The sequence below is a fragment of the Haemorhous mexicanus genome, chromosome 8 (assembly GCF_027477595.1).
Source record: "Haemorhous mexicanus isolate bHaeMex1 chromosome 8, bHaeMex1.pri, whole genome shotgun sequence".
In the NCBI taxonomy this organism is placed as follows: Eukaryota; Metazoa; Chordata; class Aves; order Passeriformes; family Fringillidae; genus Haemorhous; species Haemorhous mexicanus.
The window spans coordinates 4,765,873-4,786,770 of record NC_082348.1 but is presented as its reverse complement, the minus strand read 5'-3'; the positions used below and the strand labels follow the sequence as shown (position 1 = coordinate 4,786,770).

General features: G+C 38.7%; 1 protein-coding gene across 1 annotated transcript in view; it reads right to left on the bottom strand.

The window, feature by feature from the left end:
* Positions 1-20,898, bottom strand: part of LRP1B (LDL receptor related protein 1B) — a 477,945-nt gene that overhangs the window by 363,341 nt on the left and 93,706 nt on the right. The window contains exon 3 of the mRNA XM_059852348.1: positions 8,965-9,102. Coding sequence (XP_059708331.1) covers positions 8,965-9,102 — 138 coding nt within the window. The remainder of the gene's footprint in view (positions 1-8,964; positions 9,103-20,898) is intronic.

Sequence of the window (20,898 nt, the reverse complement as noted above, 5' to 3'; positions counted from 1 at the left end):
AAACCACAGACATTTTCTCCCTTACTGATCTTGCTCTGGGAATGTGACATCAGCTGTTGTGGAATCTCTCTCTCATGAGTGTGAAAACCAAGCTGAAAAGTCAGAAGAGTGTCACTGTGCATGGGATGAATCCCTTGTTGGAATCATAATCTGGACTGCTGCTAATTTTTCCTCATTTTCAATCCTGGTGGCCAACACTTCCTTGGGGTACTTTGTTCCAGTAATCCATCCCACGTACAAGATACCCTATCTTTCAATCTGCATTTTTGGTAGTTTCCTGCATGTTAATGGACTTTAAGAAGGACTAGATTGATGGAAAATATTTTAGAAATATTCTAAATGTAGTCTCAAAAAGTTTGATTTCACAGAATTTGTTTCACCAGGATATCCCACCCTCAGAAAGAGACACTCAAGAGAGAAGCCAGTGCAACTGCAGCTGCCTTTTCCAACAGCTGAGTGCCAGAAAATGTTGATTTGCAGAGAGTGGGTCATGGTCACGTTTTAAGCTTTAAATATGGCTTATCCTTCCTCAAATGGAACAGTTACCTGGAGGTTTTTTTTCTTTTTATTTTTTTTTTCACATGTAAATGCTTACAGCACCTGAATAAAAGGGATTAAAAAATAAAATACCCTTTTTTCTTTCCCAGTCCAGAAGCCTAAACCTAAGGAAATGCTGCCATTCATTCCAGTAGGACTCAGGTCTCATCAGAACAAATTTTTATTTTCCCCTTCTTGTACACAGCTCATGTCCTGTCACCTATGCACAGCAACACACTCATTTTCACATGAGATAAAGTATTTTTAGATTATGGAATCTCCTGGAAAACTCTTTATTTTCATATGCACTGGGAACACGTTTGCATTCTTTGAAGGACATAGTTCCAGAGAACACTGATTTAAAGTAGTTCTGCCTGACAATCTCTCCAATAAAATCTCATACTGAACCTTGCTATTGACTGGGCTCTGTGTTCCCCCAGTTTTCTGTTTTACTTGATTGCTTCCAGGTATTTTTTTCCTCTGTTGCCCACAATTTTTCACTTACTCTGTTTCATCTCACAGTATTTTAATCTGTCCATTTGTCATATAACTAAAATCATGAGCATTACTGCAGTGAGTTAAAGATTAAGTTACACTTTCGTAGAATTTTGTGGAGAAAAGATGACTGGAATCTGAGAGGGTATAATGAATTCTGAAAATCAGTTTTTGTACACTCTGTGCATGTTCTTGCTTCTGAGTGGAAGAGCAAGAGTAATTTCTCAATGTGTCAAAGCAAACTTCACACCACTGAGTAATATCAATCTCACTTAAAACTGCTGGTGACATCTTGACTTGTTTATCATAGTCTCAGAAATAATGGCAAATTTTAATTTTTAAACCATATTACACAGTTTGAGAATGACTTAGGCTTTTGGATTATACAGTTCCATGAGCTTAAAATTGAAAAACGTAAGTAGGGAACGGTAGGGAAGCAAAGCCCTTGTCTGGAAGAAAAAAAAATATGGTTCCTCCTTATTTCAGCTATGAATTGCAGTGTGTGAAAATGCAGAATCTTCTGTGTACAGGTGGTCAGGCAGGTGGATGCTGTGCAGAGGCATCTGCATTCCAGGTAGGAATACTCCTACCCCAGCTCCCAGAATTTACCACTCTGGTTAACTACACACAGCTAATTGCTGAGATGGGAACAAGTGAGAGACCAGAACTCACTCTGCAAATGCAAATGAACACTCCTGCAGCTTCAAGTATTTGTACAATAAATGTTTAACTGTTTATGGCTCCTGGAAAAGAGCCCCGAGGAGCCAAAGTATCCCCTTCACAGAACAGATGTCTTTCCTTATTTGTTTATTCACCTTGGGAAGATCAGGAGCTGGGAAGTCAATCCCCCCAGGCAAGGAGTGGAAGAACTTGAAACCAAGTCTTAGAATGTAGCTTGGCTGAGGGCTCCCGGGGCAGAAAACTGACAACTGCACTTCTGACAAATTATGTGATGCTAGCCCCAGAATTTGCTCTGTTCTTTCTTCTTCTCTGTCTCCAATTTGATACCATTCTGTAAATTTAGGCTGACATTATAAATTGCTCTAGGAGGACCAAAATCACGTTTTTCAGCACACATGCCTGTCACTTTTTTTTTTTCCCTCACTTCAAACACCAGGTTGCCCAATTATTTTAACACTGTTGAATGAAGCAATGAATAGGCAAATAATGTCACTGGAAAAAGAGTACATGGAAATTTAATGACATGTTTTATTGATGGCCAGATGCCTCAGATGTGTTTTTCTGAAGCAGATATAATTTTATTATTAGTTAATGAAAGAAATAGTAATTAAATTCTCACACTAAATTCTCAATGTAATAGTTTATGTATATATTGAAAAAAAATAGGAAAAATGCCAAAAAAAGGGAAGTGAAAAAAAACCATTATTCCTTCTAAATAAGATTTCAGGATGTCTAAGCTATCCCATCTCCTCAAATCTAGGTGGTGATAGCTGAAGACAGACCCCACGCTGTCGTTCTCCCTACGCCTCAAGGTTACCAGTGCTTCACAAGCATTTGGTGTCAGGTCCCAGTCTGTGCTCGGTGAAAAGCTGTCCCTGAGGCCTGGATATTGAAAATACACTGAAGATTTACTCTGTGATGTGATCTAATGGCAGCCAGGCAGCAGCTACAATTCCTGATCGCGGGCTGAGTTTAGAAGTGTCAGGGTTTTTTTGCCATGCAAATATGTCTGGAACTCCTGATACAGAGATTGTGCCCAGAGTATTTATCTACATTAAAATCCTTTGAGATTTTTTCACACAAAAAGCTTGCTGCATTTCTTGCTCCTTAAGGAGTTTTATTAGATTATTTGTTTGTTAACAGGGACAAATTAACAGGTACCTCTGCACACTAATCAACGGAAAGGTAATAGAACATCTTGAGTAAAACTGAAAAGGAGATGCTCATAGTATGAGTTTAAATGTTTGTTTCCTCAAAAAAGGGCAGCCTCAAAACAGTAACAGCAGGCAACAACAACAGTAGGCAACGATAAATACCATTTAACCTAAATCCCTGGCAAGCAGAATAAAGATTTCTCAGATCATTCCTTGCCATCCCCTGAGTCACTGACTGTAGCTGCTTTCCCTGGGTTTCTGCAGCCCTGTCCCTGAACCAGTTAACAACCACTAACAGGCCCTCTTCACCACCATCATCCCATCTCAAGCATGATAGATTAACATCTCTGCTACACTCTGTGCATTTTATTAGGCAACAGGATCAGAGGAAAGCTGAAATGTTTGAGTTATAATCTTTACACCTCTTTTTCATAATGGAGAACTCCATGGGTTAACCATCCAACACTGCATTTGCTATTGCAAGCATGGTTTCTGTGCCCTGAAGAAAGCATGTCTGCTTAAATGTGTGTGCTATAAATACTGATCAAAATTGGTATTCAGGGAGGCCAGACCTGACCAACACTTCATTTCACCAGCAAGAAACAGTAGCCAACATTTTCTCTCAGGAAAGTGGACCCTGCAACTGAAATGGAAATACTGGCTGGGAGCAGACAGGACATACATTGCTCCTCCAGTGGACAAGATCAGAGCACTCTCTGCAAACCAAGAACCAAGTAATGATCTGCTGTCACATATTATCATCACAAATGGCCAAACGTTTAAATCCTGCATTTAATTTGCCACAGAGACAATGCTGGTACCTTCACAACAGCTTTCCTTTGTGAATTCTAGCCTAAAAACTCCTCAGCAGCAGCCCATCAAGGTAGGATGAGATCACATCACTCAAATGTCTTCCACTGCTCATTCCCCCACCAGCCTCCTCTAATTTGCTTTGCTGCAAAAGGATTTTGTGATGGAAAGTTATTAAATCACCAAGCCTATGACTTCTTTGTCTTGACAGTAGAAGAGACTAAATGACCTTGGCTAATTTGAATGAGCCACATCATACTCTGTTGAGGCAAAAATATAAGAAATACAGTAATATACTGCCTTATACAAGATAAAATCCAAGAAATTGGATGTTTGGATGCTGAAATGAGGAGATATCATGATAATAAACTATGCAAATTGAGCCTTCAGCCAGACAAATAGAGTTCTTTGCTAGCAGCTCTGTTCCAAAGCAAAAACACTCAGTTTTTTGGGTTTTTTGGTTTTTTTAATACCCCTATTTTTTTCTCTTTTCTGCCTCATAATCCAAGTGGAAACCTTGATGCAGAATGCAGGGTGGTCACAGTGGGAATCATTCCAAATGTTACCTGATGGTTTCAGCAGCCCCACTGGTCCATCAGGAGCTCTGGGAGATTTCCTGGGGGTTCCAGGATTCAGTAACCTCATGTGAGGCTTTGCCTGTCCCAGCCTTCAAGGATGAGTGATTTAAAGCTTGTCAGAATAAATCAAATGAGTTCACAGGGAAGCCTGATGCAGGTGAGCATTACTTCCAGAAAAAATTCTCATGAGAAAATGGAGGGATATTTATAACTCCTGACTGGTTCAGGGGTTTTTTGTTACCTTGTCACACAACTTCACCAGGGGAAAAAAAAAAAAAAAAGACTACAATCTAAATGTAGGTCCATATCTTTCACTTTTATAACTTTGCATCATTCTTGAAAGGGCTGAATTTTCCTTAAAATTCTGAAATTTGTATTTCCTCTCTGTTAAGTTTTTACACTAAAAATTTCCCTCTGTTTCACCTGTAGAAAGTCCAGGACAAAACGTGATTGAGTAATAACAGCATTTATCTTCATCTTCTGATAACAATTCATTCAAAAAGGCTAAACAGAAAAATAATACTCTGATTATAGGCTGCTAAAAAAGAACAGCTTTTGGCCAAATCTTCTCAATGTGTTTTCTGCAATTTTTAATACTAAATGATCCAGAGTTTGCCTTTGAATATTTTATTGATTAGGGACTTCAGAGATTATGGTTCAGATCACAGTTAATAAAGATCCAAATAATCTGAAGACTTGGAAGGATTCTATTTGCACTGGTATTTTTTGCAGTATTCTCTTAGCATTTTCTGGCTGGAAAGCTAAAATATTAGCACAGATATTCTAGGAGCTACTAAATAATAAGTTAGTTAATTAAAAAAGGAGATCTCCATATTCTGTAAAAGTTTTACTTTCCTATAGCTCTGACAGACCAAATCTCAATTTTGGCACTCCACTTTCAATTGTGTGCCATATACAGATATAGAAAACACTGATTTATAAAACTGTACTGCTCACCTCTGCAGCCCTATTAAAACAAAAAAACATGAAAAACACCTTTACTAAGATTCATGGGATTGTGACTGTAATTCTCTAGAAATTATCTTAGTTACTATAGCTAGTGCTTTATGTACTCAAGGCCAGGTAATTCCAACTACCCCATCCATGACAGATATTCCCTGAGCCATTCCTAAAACTTTCAGGAGGAAAAAAAAAAAAAAAAAAAAAAAAAAAAAAAAAAAGAAGAGGAGGTATTTTAGCCTTCAAAAGACCTCAAAGTCAGACTGGGACAAGCTGCAGGCACATGAGCCCAGCTCTAACTAACCAGAGCCAGAGCCAGCCCCAGTCCCACACTGGGATAAACCCTGTGAAGGAAAGACTTGGAACTAAAAAGTTCAGTTTGCAATAATTTGGCAGCTCCCTGGGGCAGGTGAGTTCTCAGCTCACTGCTCAGCTGAGCAGTAAAAGTGGCTGCAAATGCAGCTGAAAGAAAGGCCTGGCTCTCCAAAGAAGCCTGGAGAGGTGTGTCAAAGAAAGAAGCTTAATTACCAAGAGCAGATCTGGAGCAGTCTTCAACTAGAACTACTCAAGCTTGGCTCTAGGTTTGGCACTGGGAAATTTTTTCTGAGCCTTAGCAACTCTCCCAGGAGCTGATGGGTGTGAGCCCCCCTTCAGCAGGGCTGGATTGTGCTGGGATTGCTGGGATTTTCAGAAAGCTGAACAGCCCCAGGATAAGCTTTATAGGAGAGGTCAATATATATTTTGATTTCTCCCTTATTCAGCCTCTCTAAAACATTCTTCAATTAGATAAAAAATGAAAAGGAGTCCAAAATTACCAAATACAGATGTCTTATCACTTCTCTATGCTCTGAGGTTCAAATCCAGTGAGTTACACACCCCTTTCTCCTCTGAAGGACATTGGAACACATAATGTGAAACAACCATGCATAATAAAACATTTTTTATTTCATATTGCCACAACCTCTCCTGAATTTATGCATTACATTCACCTGCAAAAATGCATATGTGCCTGAAATAAAAGATGATCATACAGGAATGTCATTGTATTTACTACTATTCCCTTGAAATTCCCCATCCATTACCATTTCACACTAGAGCAATGACCATATTTCCCCTTGCCAGGGAAGGGTGCAGGCCTGAATACAACTCTAAAAGATTGTTAATAATGAATTGATGTGAGAATGTGAAATTTAGAGAGAGAAATTAGAATAATTCCACTTACTGGATGCTTATACTCCATTAGTTCTTAGAGATTTCACCCCTTTGGAGTCACCTGTGCCCTGAAAGGGGCTTTGCCCTGGTGACACCCCCATATTTCAAACCATAACTGCTTTTCCTGGTGCTTGGGCTGTGAGTTATTTACACAGCACTATCAGTGTCCCCAGCAAGAGATGACTCTAACACAGCTCTGTGACCAGCTGGCTCCTTGCAATTCACTATTGAAAGTTGCTGTTGCCTTCCTCAATCACAAACCTCACATGGCCCCTGTTAATTACAGCACAATGGGTAATGCCACTCGTGGGAGTCAGAGAAAGGAAAAGCTGATGGTCTGCCTGGATTTCTGAAGGAACTTTGACACTTTTGGCCACAAAAATGAGTTCAAAATATGATGGTGTGTTCAAGACTCAGAAAGTAATGACTCAAAGGTCACACAAACATTTTTCCAATAAACAGATATATATATGTATATATATATATATAGAGAGAGAGAGAGAGAGAGGGGGAGACAATGATTACAACTAACTCATACCAAATATTGGATATTTAGGAATGTAACATAATGATACTTTAGTTGCAGCTGTTTGTAACAAACTACAGGATCCTAATGTAAAATTATGGTTTTCTATATTCTTTGGCTGATATTTTCACTGATATTTCCACTGATATTTTCAATTCTGCCCCCACTAAGCAAGTAAAAATATGGAACTGCCAGAAAAATCAATATTAATGAGTTGTTAACCATTTCCTAGATAGTGACACTTTATTATGTAGGTGTTCAGTGTGGCCTAGCAGAAGTATTTATTTAGAATGTTTTACCAAATTCTATGGTGATTTATTAAAGCAGACATTAATTTTTCCACTGGGAAGCTTTCATATTCATGTAGGATAATAAAGAAAGGAGTGGGAATCAACATGAACCTTACAAAGTGTATTTGAGCATAAATTAAAAGGATGTGAATATAGATTGGGTATTCCCTGTGCTATCACATTCCAAAATACAGAACACATGTACAATAAGAAAAGCAAACATATTTCATTGCCACTAACATAGGATTATACTTTTACTCCATATTTTTTTCTGAATCCATTAATCTTGTGGTTTAAAGACTTCAAATACAATAAAAATATAAAATAGTGATAAGATAATAATTATTCAGCACTGGAGATTTTTAATCCTGTCATTTAATCCAGAGTAATTTACAGAAAAACATGAAATATTGGGGAGCATAAATTTAAACAGAACTTAATGAATCAATACGATTCTCTGAAAAACACTCACCTGCAACTTCAGAAAGTTTCAGTAAAGGCCAAAAAGTTGTTTGGCCAGTTTAACTTCTGGGGATTTTTTTTGGATGCAGGGCCCAGTGCTAAACCCGATATGTTGGCACAAATTTTGATTTTGTGTAATGCTCATTGAACAAGGACTATAAAATAGTTGAGCCTTCAAGAAAAGAAATGATTCCTATCAATGTGAATAAGAATTTTCATCTATTTTATGACAGCCTGTATCCTCACCTGGTTATATAAAAATAACTATTTGCAGTTTTGTGAAGTCAGCAGTATTGCACTGATTAGTTCCAGATGGCTTTTTTTTTTTTTTCTAATTTTAATTTCTTTTTCAATGTGCCTTATTTTTGGTGTGGGCTTAGATTTCACTCTGACAGCTCTGAAAATATGTCCACATGAAATTTTAAATTCTAATTTAACTTTCTGAACTCTACCATTAATTTTATCTTTCACTGTATATTGTCATTTTGCATTGCAGGAGAAGTCCCAGCACCTGTCTCTAAGTTTCTGGTTTGGAACATCAGATCTGTTGAACATCATCAACAATCATTCATCTGGAAATCTGCTGATTAAAAATAACTGATTCAAGGTATCCAAGATTTGGCCCTAAAGCTATCCTCAATGCAGACCTCAAAAAGTCATCTCAGTTGAGCTGAGGTATTAAATAGTTGACCTTCCCCAATTTCTATTTAAGATTTCTCATTGTCAGAATTTGGTGACTACATTATTTAAACAATAGGTTATTTCCATAAAACCCTCTTGAAACAAAGTCCTCCATGAAAAATAATGCTCATAGCAAATTTGATATATTTTTCAGTGGTTTTCCTTGACTTTTTTTTTTTTAAGTAGAAGTTATAAGGAAAAGAAAATTCATTGTGGCAAACAGTGTTTGTGCTGCCCAACTTTTGCTCAGTAAAGTTTCCTCATCCTTCTTTAGATAAAGAGTTTCCATCCTATAAACTTAGTAACTGATGCAGTAAAAGTCCCAAAATCTCTGTGTGTTTTTTACTTGCATTTGGTTCACACAAAATATTTTTTTAAATTAACTTGAAACACTCTTTAAATTAAAATACACTTCTATGGTTAAAATACAGTTCTATCGGTTTGCTTTTGGGTGTTTTACACTTATACACACACACATATAGAACTATATGTATTCCCAAGGAGTAAATTCTGGTTCTCTTTGAACTCAAAAAAGAAAATGCAGTGGAAGATTTGAAGTTAAAGCAATTTTCACTCACCCCTGCAATGAACTCCTTCGTCGTAGCCATCGGAGCAGTCGTAGACCCCGTTGCAGAGCTGGGACAAGTGGATGCATTTGTTGGTACCAATGCAGCTGATGAAATTTGGGCTGCACTTGAAATCTGATTCCTCAGGACCTAAAGAACAGATGGAAAATTTCTTACACGTGTTTTTACATCCACCACAAGGCAAAGAAGGTTCTGCACCTTATTTCCTTTCTAAAGCTGAGGGCGACACTCTGTGTATTAGCTCATTTTGAAGAATTTGTTCATTTGGCAGAATTTAGGGCCTTGCTATCACACATAAAGTCATCAAGAAATAATTAGTGCAATTGCAAATCAATGGCTCAGAGGATTATTTCCTAAAATACTGGTGGTTTTGTAGTTGCTAAAATAAGCCTTGCAGACACTAAAAATATTAGTAAACTAAGATTTTCAATTGACCTGTGAATATCACATCAAGAGTCATATCAAGAGTAACAGGTACCACTATTTACTCCCACTGTTGTGCTATGCAGATAATTTTAGATATTTATTAAAATACATATAAATTTCACTTCTTTGTGGCTGCATTAGATGAGAGAAACTGTTCCTCCAGCCCAGGAGACTGCCTCAGAAACTGCACAGTCCAGGATGGAAGGGGGAGGATAAGGATGCTGTGATTGCTCCCTTTGGGATACCACCCCAGCAGCAATCACTTCTCTCTGTCCCCTTTTTCCCAAAGTGTTTGATTCAGGGAATTTTGGGGGAGCTTAGGGACTCTTGAGAATCACTTTTGTTTATCTCTTAGAAATGGTTCTGACTGATAAAATTCCCCCCATAATTCCACACTATAAAGACTTCGAGATTTTTAACACAGCAAAGAACATTTAGAGGTCTGAAGGGTTTGGCTCAGTTAGAGGCTGAACCATAATTTACACATTGTATATCATTAGCTACTCACAGACCAAAGGGGTGGAAATTTTTTAGGAAAACAACTTGAACCTCCTTGATTTCTCAAGTTGGAGCCTTGGGTCTGTGCAGCTTGTCCTTTAGGGAAATCTATCCTTGGATGCACAATGCTCAAGTGCAACATGCTTTCACCTCCCTCGAGGCACAACTCAGGAGGAAGGACAGAAATCACTGGCAGTAGCTGAAAGCTCTCTAATTAATAAGTTGGAAAATCTCAGCTTTCTCAGGTCTTGTCTCTTGGAGTCAGCAGGACAAACCATTTGAGGGGAATCTACAACTTCTATAACAAATGTGCTGAGATGCCTCTCAGCACAGACCATTAAATAAAAAATCTAATTGACAAATTTTGTACAAAATTTGTCCCAATTAGAAAACCCCCAACAGCACAGGGCAGTGCTCTCCTTCCCCAAGCAATGCAGGAGCCCCTAGCAGGGCCCATCCCTGGTGCAGGAAAAAGGGATGCAGTGCCCTGCTCCCTCCTGTGACCTTCCAGCTCCACACCTGGTACCCCTGAGGGACACCAATGACATCCTTGAGGAATTCCTGATTAACAGGGACACAGCACACTGGCTCTAGGGGTGGAAAGGCAATGCTTGTGTGCATCAATGTACCCTGTCTCAAAAGATTTGTGTGCTCCCAGGATGAAACCCAAACTACCCTCACCATTCTCCATTAAATACACACAATTCAAATGCAGAGGGATTAAAATGTTTCACAAAGAAAAAATATTCCCTGCATTTTTCAGTAAAATATAAGAAGAACTTAACAACAGAACACTGAAAGTTGATCAAAATTGATCCTAGATGTCAGGATTTGCTGCCTATGGTAATGAAAAGAGAGAACCAGAGAGTTTGGGTTTGAGGCACTTTATTCCTCACTTTGTACCTGGGGGCAGGACACTTCATGCCATGAAGCATCCCATGTACCTACAGCACCTACAACCCCTGGCAGTGCCAGGGCTCCTCCAGGACTGCTTTGACTCTGCAGACCTTGCAAGGAAGAGCATAAATAAAGCAGCCCAAAGCTCAGTGTCAGGTAGGTCATATAAAACCATAGGGTTTAATTTTATTCCCATCTCAGCTGCATCAGTACTTGAAGGCACCTGACATGTAACAAAACCAAATTCATTCTCTGATTTGCCAGTAATAACTTGCTTATTCTTTGTGTAAGAGCATCTGTGATAGAATGTGAGGAGTGAAAAAAATCTTTTCTTCTAAAACAGAGAACATTCTTTGAAAAAAAAAATTAGATCTGTGAAGTATGTGAACCATGGTACCTACATTATCATAAACTTTAGATCACTAGAGGGTTTTCATACTTTAGCAAACAGAAAACTTAGGATCTCTGACCAAAACCATATAAACATATTTACATATATCCTAAATTTAATGAGTGAAAGAAGAAATCTCTTATTAACATTTAAACCTTTAACAGACTAGTCTGACACGTTCCTGTCTATCACATTTTTTATTTGATTCTACTTGCTCTTAGAATACAAGATTCCTCCAGGACACAGACATTGTACAGTTCTAAACATATTCTCTAACTCAAAATACTGATAGTGGAGCTTCCTTAATAAGATTTATTTGATTGGGAACATAGGATGGGACACTGAAAATCATTCTAGGAAGTATTACTCAAATTGTTTTGGTTTTGAGAGAAACTTTGTGCACCACTTGCGAAGGGAGAAGACTGGAAGTGATTCCTTTCTCCATGTGATAAATTCATTTGTCCTTTGGCTTGTAACAAGCATCATGTTTGGAGGGCAACTTGACTTAAAAACAAAGATGAGCTTCAGTCCCAAAAAGTCCTGTTTTATAGAAGCTTTGTGACTTATTTTGTCTGCAAAATAACTCTAAATGGTAATAAACCTCCACCACCAACACCAGTAGAATAGGACAGCAGGCCTCCCAGCCCACAATTTCTATGACCTCTATTGAAAAAACTAAAATAAAAATTAAAATACCAAATCAAGCTGCATGTTGTGATGCCTTTGAAGCAGCACTTGCTTCTCCCACTGAATCCTTCCCAGCTGCTGCACTTTCTGAAATGTCTAATGCAAATAAAGAAGAGTAGCTTTTTATCTTGTTTACTCCTCTTCACTCTCCCTTTAACAGACAGCCACTTCTGGCAGTGTTATCAAGTGAACTTCGGGAAAAGGAATTTAAAAGTGTTCTTCTTCAAAATAATCTCGGTGTATTTTACATCAGTGCAAGAATGCTAAGAATATAAAAGACTGATGGTGTCTTTTCTTCCCTTCAAAAGACATAATAATTCCTAGCCTTGCCAGTTGGTGGAAAAATAGTCAAAACTACTGGCTGCAATTATGGTAATACAACATCTCGATGTTTCAAACATTCATCCTGGGATGCTGCTTGGAGGGCAAAGAGGATGCAAGCAGCTCAAGAGAGTCAGCTCAGGCAGCAGAATATCCAAGTGTTTCTGTGAGCAATTGTCTGGGAACAGATGGCTGAGGAATGGGAAGGAGCTGAGCTGCAGAAGCCGAGCCAGGGCCATGGGGGAGCCCCCAGGGCTATGGGGGAGCCCCCAGGGCTGCAGGCAGGGCTGTCCCAGCCCTAGGGGAGGGAGTTTGGGCACTGGGTGCTTCCCTGGGGACAGAGGGTGCTGGTCAGGAGTGGTGAGGGTACCAAGGCCAGGCACATTCCATGGCCAGGTGCACAGATTATTGCTGCTTTCCCTGAATCTCCAGGAAACAACCTGTGCCCAGAGATAGACAGGCTGGAAACAGGAGAGAGATTAATTTCAGATCCAGATTTCTTTGGCTGTCAAATCACCTGGAAAAGCCTTTTCTGATATGGTCACACCAGGTCACATTCACTGGAAGGAAGCTGCATGGTGCACCATTTCTACTGTGGACTCAGAGTGTGGAATATGACATTTAAATCTGCAGAGTTGATTTCAAAACTTTATTCTTTAAAATATCTTGTTCTTTAAAAAAAATCTTACTCTTTAAAATCACTCTTGGCAGCAAGAAACAACCTGCAACATGTGATCAAAGATAAAATATCTGCTACAATTTTAATTGAGTATTCTTCTCACAGGTGGGGTTTTCAATTTATTTTCTGCCCAGTTCATTACCAAAAATCAGGGGTTTCAAAAGTGCTAATCTTTTAGAAAACTTATAATCACAACATCTTAAAGTAATGTCTCTGACCCTGCCAAGACAAGACATATTGTAGCTTAATGAAGACATTGTTTTCATGGGAATATTAGATGATTTTGTATTGGGTTTTGCTTTTTTTTTTTTTTTAACCTAAATATTTGAACTCTCACAAAAAGTTGAATTCTAGATATTAATTTCTGTAGCTATGAATTCAGGTAAATGTAAACTAAACACATAAGGTATCTAATGGTATCCCAACTGCTTTATAAAGTCAATTTTTACACAGACTAGAGGCACATTTCTAATTACAAGACTTTGAAACACTGGGATAAATGTATGGAAATGACTTAAAATCCTCACTCTGTGCTATCTTATATATATGCAAAGAAAGAATTTCATATTTAATAAGGATTTATGCTGCATAAGTAACCCCTTATCCATAGTTTCTCTTATCCACATGCTTCATTCAACCATGCAGACTGATAATTAATATAAATTTGAAGTCACCTTCATTTAAATCAGGTATTCAGCTGCCCATGTAAGGAGAATAATAAACATTTAGAGCAGGATGTGGATAACTGAAAAGAGCAAAGTAGAACAGCACAAATGTAAACTGTGACCTCACAGACACAGCATTTTATCTCCAAAATAACACTTCAAAGAAACAATAAAACCAGTGGCAACCAGGGGCTTTGTGAGGTGGCAAGTGAGCAAACACAGCTCCAGCACACAGAAGTCATGGCTGATGACCAAAGCTAAGACAGGAGTTAAGACTGTAGAAACCAACACCAAAACAAACAGAAACAAAATAGAAAATGAAGAACTTCAGAAATCAGAAGATGCCTTTGAGTCACCACAGTGTGACCAGCAGTTATCTGTGCTGGCTCCACTTGTCACACACCTGGTGACAAGTGTCTGCTCTTTACCTGGGCGTGTCAACAGCTCCTTCTGCTCTGCACAGGCAGCAGAAAAAACAGCCAAATATTCCCAAATCCTACCAAAACAGCTACCCCAGCCAAACATTCCCAATCCCATCAGAACAGCTACCCCAGACAAATATTCCCAATCCCATCAAGGCCTTGCATGGAGCAGCTTAAGCCTCCTCTTGAGTCCTGTGCTCAGTTTTGTGCTCCTCATGACAGACTTTGAGGGCCTGGAGCATGTCCAGGGAAGGGAATGGAGCTGGGAAGGGTCTGGAGCACCAGGAGAGGCTGAGGGAGCTGGGAAGGGGCTCAGCCTGGAGAAAAGGAGGCTCAAGGGGGACCTTGTGGCTCTGCACAACTCCTGACAGGAGGGAACAGCCAGGTGGGGTCTGTCCCTTCTCCAAAGTGATAGGGCATGGAGCATCAATAGGATACTCCACATCAATAGGAAATAGAGTCAATTTGCACAAGGGGAGGTTTAGCTTGGACACTGGGAAAAAATTCTGCCTCAAAAGGGTGAGCAGGCACTGGGACAGGTTGCCCAGAGCACTGGTGGGGTCACCATCCCTGGAGATATTTAAAAGACAATGTGGCCCTTGGAAACATGGCTTAGTGGTGAGCACACTGGTGCTGGACTCAATAATCTTTGCAGGTTTTTCAGACTTAAATGATTCTGTGATATATAATTTGATCAGTCAATAACACATAATATTTTTTTTTTTTTAAATCCACATTAAAACTCCCTTCCAAATAGTTCCCAATTCTGTGCATTACAGCAGGAAAAACAGTTCAAGATGTTATCTGGCTGTAAAGTTTAACAGGGCCCACAGTGGCTCACCAGACTCCCATTCCTGGACTCCTGTGACACCCTTAGCACCAGAATTGTGCACAAATGAACTCACAGGTGCAGCACACAGCATATGGATATTGCCTTTATGAGCATCACACTTTTAGAGTAATGCTCTGCACTCCCCTTCTCCTCTGTGTGGATTTGTACACACCAGACAAGCAAACAGCAAGCCAGCTTAAATCTAATATTACACACCAACTTTGATTTTGGAAATACTTCATTTCAAACCACAACAAGGGCTCTGTCAGCTCTGTTTGAAATGGCTTCTCAGCAAACACTTCCCCTCTGGCTCTGTTTCCTGCTCACTGCTTTCTGTGTGTCAGACACTTGCTCATCTTCACTGCACAGATGTAAATAATTAACAGAGCCACAGGACTCATCCTTTCTCCTGTAATGGAGCTGATGGCCACTGGAGACAGGGGCAAAGCTGTGCTGAAGGTTGCACAAAAGCTGATGGAGAGGAAAAAAGAGTGGAGGAAACCCTTCTGAAAGAGCTCAGTGCTGAATCACTATCCAAAAACCCCTCTGGGCAGTCTCAGGCTGGGGTGGGGCTGCAGGCAGAGCACAGCTCTGGGGGGGTCAGGCCAAGAGCAGCCACCAGAACTGGGACCCAAATTAGGTGTGTGGTTTCCACCTAACATTAATGTTGCCACTAAAGCTATAAAAGCCGTGCAGGTATTTCGATTTTTAATAGTAAAATCAGCTCATTAACAGAAAAGCCCATCTATATTCCTAAATAAGGTAGGATTTTTGAAACCCTAAATTATCTCAAAATAGAAAATTTACCTAATAAAGGGAAAAAGGTCACCTCCTCAGCCAACCTCCATCTAATGCCACCATTAAATAAGACTGGGGTATTTTTTTCACTGAACAGCTTTAAATGTAACCAATTCTGGATTAAATACAGTGACAAAGTGGGGTTTTTTTAGGTTTGGTGTTGGTTTTGGTTTTTGTTTTGAAACAACACTCAGGGTGATCATTGAAATCCATGGCCACAGCTGGAACACCAAACTTTACCTCACCCTCGCTGCTCTGCAGCCGGTCTGGTTACAGAAATAAACAAAAAACAAGTGATGGCAAAGAGAAGAGGAAAGGAACTGAGATCAGTGTGGCCTGGGGAGCTCCAATATTCATTCCCTGGAGGAATGTGAGGAGCTCCATGTAATAAATAAATAAAAAAATATATAGTGCTCAAACACTGCAACACTGTACCAAAATGAAAATCCAGTTCAGGGCAGAGGGTAACACAAACACCTAACTACTTTATAGAGGAACTGACAAGGACCTAAAATACAAAAGATGTTTGTGCTTTGCATTTTTTTCTGGTGTCAGTGAAAATTATCCATTCAAAGAATTGATGAGGTTGGAATGTCTATTGTTATTGTCAGCAGGGTTGCACCTCTATGCAAAATGACATTTTCATTCCTATGGAACAGGTTATAAAAATCCAGCCTTTACTAAAGTCAAGATAAATATCCTCATTTTTGCCATTTTGCTTAAATCAGAACCTTATTTCTACTGCTTCACATGCACATAAGATCTACTACCATGCTAATATGGCACCTCACCTTTCTCACTCCCCATTCTATAATGTCCTCAAATTGTGAACATAGATATAAGGAGCATGTCTTGCATAGTTTTTACACCTCTGATATGGCTTAAATATTCCTAAATTTCACATTTCACCTTAAAACTTTCATGTAAAATTGCTGTAAAGAAAGAGATGCAGTCTGGCAACATTAGATAGTATGGAAGATAAAGCATAATGTCACACAAGCTAACAAAAACCCCTCCTTGCAGGCAGGAAACACTAGCCAAGATATTTACCTGTAGACAAAACTGGTTGGTGCTCGGAAGCAAGAATGAAGAACCAACAAGAGAACACATCTAGCATGAATTTTTCTTAAAAATCAAATCTCTGTCTAGTCTTGCAAAGCTCAGTGGGGCAGTAGCTTTTTTTGATTAAAAAAAAACAATAAAACAATTCTTGCCATTACAATCTTCCATCACAATGATCCAAAATAATACAGTTATGCATCAATGCATTTTATACCTTGCTCAATGACCACAGCTTGAGCTTGAATGGTAAAACTTCCCATAGAGATGAGAGAATTTGTGCTCTTTGCCACAGATCCTAAAAATTAAAAACCTAATCTTAAGCTCTTGCATGTAGCATGTATCAGAATATAAAGGGAGGTCCTTGTATGTACCAACATCAGCAAAGTCATTGCTAATTTATATTCCCTGGTTATTTTTAAGGAATGGCTTTGCAAACATTTGTCAATGATGAGGAGAAAGAAAAAAAAAAAAAAAGTATGTTCTCAGGAAGCAAAAATAATTAATATTCTTTGTACTTGCAGGGACAAAAAAGCTTTGCTAATGGATTTTTTGGTGATTTACTACAACACACCACAGCAATAATTTATGATCAATGAAGTAAAAAATGAATATTGTCTCATGTAGGTGGTCACTCCTCATTAGATATAAGGAACCTATTTTTAATTTGGAGATTTTGATTTAATTAGTGTCACACATCTCAAGGCTGCAATGCCTTGGTGTCTGTGTGGCACAGCAGTAGCTGCTGCTGGGGTCTCACTGAGGAAATGGCACGAGGAGAACTGAAGTGTTAATTACCCAAACAATTAAAGTGCCCAGCACCAGCAACAGTGTAACACATCAACACTCACATTATGCATGTTTACGTGGCCACAGTGTACAAATGTCACTTGTAAATGTTCTTTGTAAAGCAGTGCAATCATGCAATAGAACAGCTGGATGCAGCAGCCACCCAAAGCTCTGCAGCACCCCAAAGAGACATTGCAAAAAGTCTGTTTGACATTGTAAAAGTGTGTGTGACACATTTACACACATCATCCCTCTCTGGGCAGACCTTTCCATCGAGTTCCAGCTCAGTTCTTCTTTAGATGCAGAAATTGTATCAAAATGAGATCCCCTCAGAAGAAGGTTTATAGTGGACCACAGCAATACCAAGCTCTGATGGAAACCCAAGGCCTGCAGCTCATGAACATTAATGCACTCCCACACAACCTCAGCATGCCTAGGGACTGAGAAGGGCTTAGCAAGCTCACTTTTCCACCAGCAGAACTGGAATTCAAGCACACAAACCGTTCTCAAGCCCTAAATAACACAGAATTTCACATAGTTGGATGAAATTTGTAACATAAGACATTTTTCAAAACAAGACAGGACTAAAACATGCATTGATACTTCAACTCCTAACTATAAATTGCAAAACACAAAGTTTTCATCTCATTTGCAATACTTTGAGATATTTCAGCAGATGATGTTACTATCAAGATGCATGTTTTATTTGACTTGGGGTAAAAATTTACCATTAAAATGCTGTGTTCTATAATCACATGAAAAATTAGATCTGAGGGCCAGTACTGTCTAGGTATTTCAGCTTTAAAAAAAAAAAAAAACAAACTGTATTACTTATTCATTTTAAAGGTTATGTTATATGTTCAATTCAGCTTTAACACAGAAACTTAGAAATAGTTCTCATGCATTTTTAAACCAAGCTAGGCAGTTTGCAATCATAAACTTATTCATTTTTATTTTGTACACAGACATATAAATTGCATCCAATTAAAGTAAGTGTTCTACTTGTTTTTTTTTTTTTTTTCCTTACCTAGTCATGCACTGAAAGGATGAGAACCAATTTCAATTGCTCTAAGTACAAAATATAACACTATAAAAGATGTAATCAGCTTTGTTGGAGTCTACAGTGTGTCAAAAAGATAGAAATGGCATGGCTTTGTGTTGTGTAGACACTGAGGATCCTATTTGATTGAGTATTGGCCTATAACTATAAAGTGACCTGGAATTTCTTTCATTTGGAACAAAAAATAACATGTGTTGGTGTGTATGACACAGTAAAGTTTCCATCTCTCCCAACATCTATGTGTTTCCCCTTCCTTAGTGATGAAAATAGGAGAACATCACCTCAGATGGGCAAAAAAAAAATTAGAACAACTGGCAAAAGAATGCTGTATTGCTTACAGGAAATGTGAGATTAATAGTTCTTAGAGACTTCTGAAAGGCTTTGTAGTGTTACAGGTACTACAATTCAGAGAGAAAAATAGTTTCACATGCTTACCAGCAAAAAATTAAACAGCTTTGCCCTGCTCATTTTAGTGCTCTTAGAATAATTGTGAAGAGGCATTACTGAGGGTGATTCAGTCCTGGCTGTATCAGTCTCCCGAGACAAAACCCAAAGTGCCTCCTGCTGGCAGCAGACAAAGAGCCTGTGTCAGACACAGCCACGGTGGGTTCAGCCCTTTCAAGGCAGATCTTCCCCCATTATTGGGCAAGTACTAATGAAATCCACAGGGAAACCTCCAGCTCATCCAGCTGCATTCCCTCTGAAAGAAGATTCTGCTGAACTCAAGGCCAGGGAGCAGGAGAATCTCCAGATGTGATCCTTACCCACCTGCCCAGCAGCTCCTGGAGCTTTCTGCAGGGCAAATTGCCAAGAGCTGGAGTGCTCAGGGTGTGTCTGAGCTGTAAAAATGTCTTCTGTAGTTCAGTTCTGTATGTTTGAAACAGAAATTGGTATTTCACCACTAACAGAATAGTCCAGAACACTGGAATTTCCAGGAACTCATGCCTGGCTGGTAGCAGAATCCTCACCAAGTGAAGGGGACTGAGGCATTAAGTCTGAAGAAGCAAGAGGAATTTCATGTGAAATGCAGGGAGAATACATTGGGGTTAAAAGTATTATTTGCCTGCTGACTTCTGCTCTCCAGACATTTCCCCCCTCATCACCAACAGCACAGCCTCTCAGAGCTGAGCATGCAGATATTCAGGGTTTATCTACCTCCTGTTTGTAGATATTCACTGTTTATTCATTGTTAAGAGGATATTTTAAGCTTTCCATCATGTCCTAGAAGAGCTGAACACTTCAGAGGACTCAAGAGAAAGGGAAGCCCAGAAGTGCAGGGACTTTGACAGGGACAGAGGGAAATGATGCAAACAGCCAAAATGCTGGAAGACAATAACCAAAACCACGTTCAGCTTTCCATCTTTTACCATATCTGCCACCACTTTTTCTACAACTTATTGTGTCAAAAAACTATTCTATGATCTTAATTTTCTGTCTCTCTTCAAAAAAATAGTGCTGCTAAGCCATGAGATTCATCATTTCTGACTAAGGAAATCACTTCCATCATGGGGAGCTTCAGAGAGTGTTTACCAAGAAATCCAGCCATTATTGGTACTCATCAAGGTCTAGCAGAGAGGTGTGTGTCACAGAGCAATCTCTAAAAATTATACTCCAAGATGGGAAAAACATCCTTTCGTTTATTAAAAAAAAAAATCTTTAAATGAATCTAAGCCCTTATTAAAATCTTGTGTATAACTTAAATTGCCATAAAAATAAACAAACAAAGAAACAAAAAACAACAAAACTTGTTATGAAATTATGAAATAAAATGAAACCTCTTCCATATAAATCTATGAAATGGTAATTACAATGGTAATTATATTATTTAGTAATGTTCCCAAGTAAAATAGAACAAACACAACATTTTTGTTCTATGTACACTAATTTTAGAAGGTATTTTATGTACCTGAACTAGAAGTGTATGGTAACAAACTAATTGTGAGATAAAATTAGTATGTTGAAGATAGAAATGAAGACAATGCTTCTATTTTTTACAGGGATAAAAACCAGTTTATGGACAGTATTTCCTCTCTTTCACAATAGGACTAGTGGTGGAAAGATTTCCAGATAATTGCAACAGAGTGCACTGAGCTGGACTGATGATTGCTGTTAAGACTATTTCCTCCAATATTGGGCTTTAACTGTCAAGACTGGAGATTTAAAACTATATTCAGGTGAATAGTTGTAATGTTTTCAAATATCAAACCCCAGAAAGTGTCAAAATGGTTTGTAAAGAAGATATATATTATGCTGGTTTTTATATATAATATTCTAAACCTTAGAACATGCTGCTTTGTCAAAATGAAACAGGAGTTTCTGTCTAAAACTTTTTTTACTGTCTTGTGCTAACATGCTGTGACTCAACAGCTAAAGTTCTGTATGGCAAAAAAAAAAAAAAAAA